Source organism: Cryptomeria japonica, chromosome 1, assembly GCF_030272615.1.
Source record: "Cryptomeria japonica chromosome 1, Sugi_1.0, whole genome shotgun sequence".
In the NCBI taxonomy this organism is placed as follows: domain Eukaryota; kingdom Viridiplantae; phylum Streptophyta; class Pinopsida; order Cupressales; family Cupressaceae; genus Cryptomeria; species Cryptomeria japonica.
In genome coordinates, this window is record NC_081405.1 from 166,615,630 (window position 1) to 166,624,088 (window position 8,459).

The 8,459-nt window shown below is 33.2% G+C and overlaps 1 protein-coding gene across 1 annotated transcript; it reads left to right on the forward strand.

The window, feature by feature from the left end:
• Positions 1-1,805: 1,805 nt before the first annotated feature.
• On the forward strand, positions 1,806-5,456 carry LOC131042616 (fatty acyl-CoA reductase 2, chloroplastic). Its single transcript, XM_057975927.2, has 10 exons — positions 1,806-2,181; positions 2,271-2,374; positions 2,609-2,808; positions 3,167-3,267; positions 3,624-3,855; positions 4,004-4,165; positions 4,258-4,339; positions 4,442-4,714; positions 4,918-5,042; positions 5,138-5,456. The coding sequence occupies exons 1-10, from the start codon at positions 1,806-1,808 to the stop codon at positions 5,346-5,348; spliced, it is 1,866 nt and encodes a 621-aa protein (XP_057831910.1). The 3' UTR covers positions 5,349-5,456.
• Positions 5,457-8,459: the final 3,003 nt, after the last annotated feature.

Consider the following 8,459-nt stretch of genomic DNA (forward strand, 5'->3'; position numbering starts at 1 on the left):
ATTGGATGAGGAGAAGGACACCCTGGAAATTGACCCTGACACTGAAGGCACAAGAGATGTTCAAGGACCCAGAACAAGAACCAGAGGTAAAAAGAGGGAGAAGAAGCCAAATAAGGACCTGGATGATCTCAAAGTTGTTGTGGCTAACTACGACTAGCTGATGATTAAGGTGGAGGACCTCCTGAAGACTCTTTAACTGCGCAATGTTTTCTGGTTTGTGTTGTTTGGTTGTTTCTATCTTTTGATGTCCTTTCTGTTTACTAGCTTTATTGCCAGTCATTTTGTGAGCCGTTTTTATATGATCTGGATACTCTATGATGATCTTTTTTAATCTCCTATGTTAAAGGTTCCGAGTCCTAAAAACCTATTTTTCTTATTAATCAGAACAAATAATTATATTATTCCTACAACTATTAAATGAATATTATGTATTTCCAAATTGTAGTATGGAATTTATGAATGGAATTGATTAAATACATCGTACCAAATAATATCATACATATTTAATTAGTTAATAAATATAAAAATAAAAGTATACTACTTTTGTATCACCAAATTTTTATTATAGAAAATTTTTAAGAATCACCCTCAAAGAAATCAATATAATGATGTACAAAACCCAAAAGATATTTGTAAACAAATGATAAGCCCTTATAGGTAATGCAATTTCTTACCTAACTGGAAGAAAACACCTCAATGTAATCTTTATTTGTCATCTAGCTAAGCGTAAGCTTGATAAACTCGAAGTATGTTGGCAAGAAGTATTTTGTGGGCATCTCTGAACTCTAATCTTTCTTATAGTTGTTGTGCTTCTAATGTGTTTATGTTGAAGCTTCTTTCTACATTTGTTCTGCTAACTATTTTTGTTAAAAAAACAAGAGCAAAGGACAACCTTTACCTATATCACGAATTCTCTATGTCTATTCCAATTCAAATGTATTTAATTATGGAGATTTTTACAAGAGAATCAAGTTCACTTAGCAAGCACAACACTTGTTAAAGGTTTTACAAATGAATTAGTAAGCTAAGAGGGCTTGATCTTGGAGAAATCAGAAGGGTTAAGTATGCTCAATTTGACAAAGTACTTGGAATGGTGACTTTCCCGAAAGTTCTCAATTATTCACTCTTGTGAGCATGACCTAGGTGTAATGACCTAGATATGATCAATGCAATTGTCCTAAAAACTACACATTTGAATTTTGATAAAAATAACTCATGATTTGACACACTTTACGAAACACCACCTACTTGAGAAAAATCTTTTCATTCAAATTCATTTAAAATATATAAAATAATTAGTACTACAAATTCCACATCTAACAACACGTCTATTTTATATGGTTCAATTTTTTTTGCTTTCAACCACACTTAATAAAAGATAGTCATATGAATGAAGTTTAGTTATATTTTTATTAGAACAACAACTTCTATCACACAAAAATTGAACATAGACATTTATGCTTAATCATTATATAAACAAGTGCTCTTTCATATTATTAATTTCATTCAAGTATTACTATATACATGTATTATTCCAACCAGTATTGAATGAATATTATGTACTAGCTAAATTAAATCGGTTAATAAATAAGACCTACCAGATGATACTACATATGTTTAATTGATCATAAATTTAATAGAAAAAGTTATTGCTTTGTACTAAATTATCTAATTAAAAACAATATAACGATTTGTCATTTAGCTAAACCGCTGAACATAGGCATGATAAATCTGAGGTACGTTGGCAAGAATTATTTTATGGGCAACTTCGAACTCTAATCTCTGTTGCAATTGTTGTGCTTGTAATGGATTGCGTCAAACCTTCTTCCTTTTTATGTTCTGCTAGTTATTTGGGTGAAAAAGCAAAGCAGAGAACAACCTTAATCTCTGTCAAGAATTCTCTGTTTCTGTGCAGAAAACAATCAGTCAATAAAAGATCAAGAATACACAGTTCAGTATGGTGCCAAAGAGCATCTCCAAGAAGGTTAGTCTGTGTCAGAACAACTGCAAAACATGAAATATTGGCTTCAACATTCATGAAGTCAAGCATTGAAAAAAAATCTAAGGATATTGCAATATCAGACATCTCTACCATTGCTCCATGCAAAGGTCTAGGTATTGTAGACTTTTTAAAGGGTAAGAACTTCCTTATCACAGGAGCCACAGGGTTTGTTGCCAAAGGTATATGACAGTCCATCTTTAGATTGTTATGACATAAATCTACTAAATTTATTAATCTTCCACTATAAGCACTTCTTTTCCTGCTGCAGTACTCATAGAATGCATATTGAGGGTGCAACCAGATGTGGGAAAGCTCTTTCTTCTAATCAGAGCTGAGGACTCTTCCTCTGCACTGAACAGGATGAATGTTGAAGTAAGTATGAGGTCCTATGGATTGTTGTATAGTTCAGATTTTCTTGCACCTTGGTTATCTTTTTAGTGTAAGTATGAGGTCCTATGGATTGTTGTATAGTTCAAATTTTCTTTCACCTTGGTTATCTTTTCAGTAGTGTAACTATTTCTTTATCATATTAAGTTTCTTTTGGCATCGAAATTTTCATGGAGGATGCTTGTGTTCTGAAAATGCTTCATATTATTGTCCTGTTAGGTTATGAATATGGAGATATTCAAGGTGTTACAGAGAAAATACGCTGATGAGTATGAGAAATTCATGCTAGAACACTTGGTTCCTATAAAAGGTGATCTGACTCGGGATGATCTTGGAATACAAGCAGATGAGGCTGATATGCTCATAAAGGAAACAGATATTATTGTCAGCTCCGCAGCTAATACAACATTTGATGAAAGGTTATGATGATCAAAATTCATCTGGTTGCCCGCCTTATAATCTGACATTTGAAAAAGGAAAAAAGATAAAATGCAGACCAGTTGGTTTTACATTTAAAAAGAGTTTAGATGGATTTCAGTTTGTTTGTTTTCCCAGGAATCCCACTATATGATGTTTGAGTTCATAAAGCATGAAAAACAGAGGTGGTCATTTAGATTTAATGTTGCTTGAATATTTTTGGGGTGTACTCAAAAAAATACTATATAATTTTATTTCTTGTGTGGATCACTGTTTTTTTTGTCATTGCAACATACATGTAGTTCCTGGTACGAGGTGAAACAAAATAAAAAAAATTATTCAATGTGAACTATATTACAGGTATGATTTTGCTCTTGAAATGAACACAAAAGGAGTTTGTCGTCTCATGGAGTTTGGAAAACGTTGCAAAAGGGTTCAGCTTCTCATGCACATATCAACAGGTAGGACATATGTTTTCCACTCTTTTGATTTGCTTTTGATTTGCTCAACACATTATAATTCTACAGTCTGTTTTAAGTACATTAAAGATTTTTTTGGAAAAAATAATTTTTTAAATCAATATTTTAGATCACATTTCACGATTTATCATTATGAAAAGGAAGATCTGTCATTCATCATCAGAAAAAGTAAGGCCTCCGATTTATAATCTGAAAGGAGGACTTAATGATAAAATCACATAATGTAATCTAAAATATCGATTAAAAAACTTTGGCAATTTTTCCAGACCCTCTTTTATCTGTCTTGGCTTTTTCAAGTATCTGTAAATAACTTTGTCTTACTTTTTTCTTGGCTGCAGCATATGCAAATGGGCAAATACAAGGCCGAGCTCTAGAAAAACTTTTAAAGATGGAGTACAGTGAATCCAACCACAAAAGCCAATCTTCCCCACTTCTAATTGACATTGAAGCCGAAACTAATTTAGTCAAGAAAACAGTAAAAGATTTAGAGGCCAAAATTTCATCTCCTTTAAATGTTTTAGACTCTGAAAATACGTTAACCCAAAGGATGAGAGACTTAGGCATAGAAAGGTGAGCTAAATTTCTGTTCTGGAAGGTACAGGTGTCATTTATACTACAGATGACTCTTAATTGTTTTTTCATTTTTGGTTTAGCATACAACCTATTCTCCCTTGGGTTTCCTTCACACACATACCATTTGAAATTCTTATCTCTTCAGGGCAAGAAGAAGTGGATGGCAAGACACATATTGTTTCACCAAAGCCATGGGAGAAGTGCTGCTGGCCAATGGCCGAGGAGATTTACCAGTTGTCATCCTTCGTCCCAGTATTATAGAAAGCACATATAGTAGCCCTTTTCCTGGGTGGATAGAAGGCCATAGGTATACAATTTATCATTTTCTATTCTCAATATAGCTGGACAAAAATTAAAATCAAATGTAATAATATTATAGAGCTAATGATATGGATGTAGGATGCTGGATCCTATTATTTCACACTATGCAAAAGGTCAGCTGGGTGGCTTGTGGGGTGACCCAGATACTATTATTGATTTGGTTAGTAACTACTTTGAGCAAAAGGCATACCATTCATTGAACTGAACTAGGTTGTTAATAAAATTCATGGATTCCTTAAATTCTATTAAAAATACTTAACAGGTACCTGTGGATATGGTGACCAATGCAACACTGGCAGCCATTGCAAAGCATGCAGGAAGGCCTGGCATTCAGGTCTATCATGTGTCTTCATCTGTTGCAAATCCAATACGGTTGCAACAAATTGTAGAGGCAATCTTTGACCATTTTAAAATTAATCCCTACATTAATAACAAAGGAAAATCAGTGGAATTGCAAAAGGAATTGGCCTTCTTTCCTACAATGGATGATTTTCTCAATCATGCTTGGAACAGTACTTTTAATGTTCCCTTGACTGTAAGTCACCATGATCATTTAAAGTCTAGAATACCCACAAGATTTTTTTGTTTATTTTTAAGATTTGTAAACTGCCTTTTTTTTCCTATAATGTAGGGGTTTTGCATGATTGAAATAGTTTTGTTCATGAAATAATTCCCTTACATTTTTATTGTATGCAGTAATTAACAATTATGTATTACTGATTTATAATCACCATGCAGATAGATGGGTTTTCCCCATTTGCTTCAAACATGTCGGACAGAGAGAAATGCATTTGTGCTAAATATATACAACAAACTCAGTACATGAACATGTTATACGAGCCATATGCATTTTATAAAGGAAGGTAAAACGTCCTCAAAATTCTGGATTGTCATACAATTAAGTTTTTTGGGTCAAGAATTTTTTTATTTTAATTTTGTGGATTTTGATTCATGCCAGGTTTGATAACTCAAATGTGGAGATATTATGGCAAGAATTATCAGCGGAAGAGCAAAGAACTTTTGGATTTGACATTAAGAAGATTAAATGGAAACACTACCTTGCAAACATTCATATTCCCGGACTGCGCCAACATGTTATGAAAGGTCGAGGTGTAGGTCTGCCTGGACTGGCCAAAATCAAGTACGACCTAGAAATGCCAGATCCATAAATGTGAAAGTAAAGGAGATTCAGATTATTTAATCTCAAGTACTTCTATTTATGTATGTTGTTCGGGTAGGTATTTCTATTTATGAAATAAAAATAGAGACTAAGCAGGCAAGTAGATAAAGAGGGTAAAACTTCAACTTCAATATTCAATTATCTAATTTATCTAGCTTGACAAGCAGCACATACATAATCTAATTTTCAAATGCTTGATATGTAAGTATTGGGAGAAAATCTTGTTATTTTTTTTTTTAAAAATTGGGAGAAAATCTTGTAATTTTTTTTTTTTAAATTGGGAGAAAATCTTGTAATTTTTTTTTTTAAATTGGGAGAAGGGCTTTGGCTAAGGCAAATTTGTGATGTTCAATGTTTACTGATCATTGTTTATTGATTTATTTTATTCATTGTTCATGTTCAAATTCATTAGCACACCAAAAATGTATTTGAAAGGTAAGTTTTTATGGAAACATTTTGCTACATGAAATTTAAGCTAAAGCATCACAGATTTGAATCTTGGTGGTAAGAATCATAATGTCAACTTTCACTTGATCTTGTAGACATTGAGCAAGAGCAAGATTGTTGTTTAAAGAGAATGATTAGAGGAGAGCGATAACACTTAATTTCATGAGGGTAACATGTATGAGAAAATACAGCCATCATTTTGAAATGAACGGAAAAATTATTTATTTAGACAATATTTTGGAAATTTTGAGACCCATAAGAGTAGATTTCAATTACCAAAGTGAACAATATAGGGATAGAAGTTTGTAGGGATTGTCACATGGTGCTAGCTTGCCGACAACACTAGAAAGTGTGTTCTACAGTTTTCTAGTTATTGTAGAAGGGTCAAGAGGGAGAGGGATGGAAATTTGAGATAAGAACTCGAAAGAAGGTTTACATGAAAGAACTTACATATGATGAGGTGAGATTATACATCATCCTTAAATCTCCACAAGTGGAATATGTTCTTAAATATGCCACAAGAGGGTTTGTATTTCCATTTGGCAATGAACCGATCATTATCTAGGTGGTGGGATGGGAAAGTAGTCTTCTAAAGGTTGATTTGTTAAGGAAGAATGAGATACTATGGGCTCAGGGTTAATACCAATCCTTTAAGAGTTATATATTGATAGAATACAAAGAGCTTATGGGTGAGGGATGGAGGCACAAGAAATGAATTTTTAAAGTAGCTTGCCTATCAAAACTATTGAGATTGAACTCATCTAAAAAGGGGCTAGGGTTTCCATTGTGGTCTAGGAAACTCTCATATATTCTTGAAAAACTATATGCCTTTTAGTGAAAATGTTTTTACCTTTAAGCCTAATGGTAACTTGTTCAAAGGAAGCTCATTCACTTGAATCAATCTACTCTACTAAATAGAAGATGTGGAGAAACTAAGATCCATGTTTAAGGCAATGGTCATATCAAGTTAATCGTTATGAAATAGTTACAATTTTTTTCATATGCTATTGAAAGGGGTCAAACCTCGGAGTTTTGAAGAATGGGGAAATAAGTATTGAGATTGAAATCATGTTTAAGTAGGATCTATGGTGTCCATTTTAGTTTAGACAAGTCTCATAGATTCTTGAACACCTAGATTCCTTTCTCTAAAAATGTGTTTACCTTTCATCCTAATGATAACTTTCCCAAATAAAGCTCACTCATGTGAAAAAACCTACTCCAAAATATAGTGGATGTAGAGAAACTAACGCCCATGTTCAAGGGGGTTGATAATGTAGGATTTGACTTGCCAACATACTTACAATTAGTGAAACCTGCAAGGTGGAATAACAAAGGTTTGTCCCCTAATTGAAAGTTGGCTAGCCTCGAGATTTTATAAAATTGTAATCAAATAAACAATGTTTTTCCAAAATGCATAAACTTGAGAATACTTTGGATAATCCATTCAAGGGACTATATGACTAATAAAATAATTAGCATGAAAAGGAACTCTATGAAAATAAATCACTATTAGCTATTGTCAGTTTTAATTTTATTCAAAACCCTAATGTAATATAGGAAAAGAAACCATAGTCTAACATATGCATCAACCTAGGTCGATCCTTCTCCCATACAACATTAGAAGAGGTGAGTGGTCTTGGATTTTTGTCCACAAGGAAGATCCACGTTATATTGGACTAACATTTTATTTGATTCCATGTGTACACATCTAAAACTAATTAAATTACCATTTAATTAATTTAAGTCTTTCCACATAAGTAATTAATTTACTTGCGTTGGTCCCTTTCTTCTTAAAATTAATTAAATCAAATTTAATTGTTTTTATCACTATAGCCTTATAATTAATTTATCAAAATTAATTATTCTTATTCTTCAAAATCATCCCAACCTTCATTACTTCTCCTAAACCTAGATTAGTTAATTAATTTCAATTAACTAAACTAATTCCTTGATTCCTACAAATCACCCTCCCTAATCCTATCATCTAACCTAATTAATCATTATCTAATCATGCTTATCATTTCCTCCAATTTTATATTCCTCCACTCATTCCCTCTCCTCATGTCACATCCTTCTAACTTTCCCACTTGCACTCAAATCCCCTATTAACCCACCTAATCAGTCTTCTTAATAATTTGCACATCCCTAATCACCTTGATTAGGGATGGATCAACTCTTTGCCATAAAAAGATTGTCCATCTCACCTTCCAAAGCTTAAATGCGCCAACTTTGCATCTTCCAAGGAATGTCAAATCCTTGCACATTCACATGCCTTCTCTTCTCAAGGAATTTTTAATTCCTTTCTCCCTTTATTCTTCCCATACAATCTTCTATTTTGGAGTTTTTAATTCCTCCTCCCTTCCCCCAAGGAATTTTATATTCCTTTTTATCTTCCCAATGTACTTGGGGAACTCTCCTCCATGTACTTGTGGAGTGTGGAGACATGTCTTTATGGCATATCTCTTGGATCTCACACCTTGTCCTCTCAGTCTTCCTCCACCTTCTTTCAATCCTAGCCCTCCATTTCAAATCAATCTTGGCCCTCTATTTTGGCATCCTCCAATCTATGAATTGGAGTCTCCTCTCATCACAAATCATCCATCTTTCATCCATTGCCTTGTTGCTCATTTGAGATTCAAAATCCTCCATCATA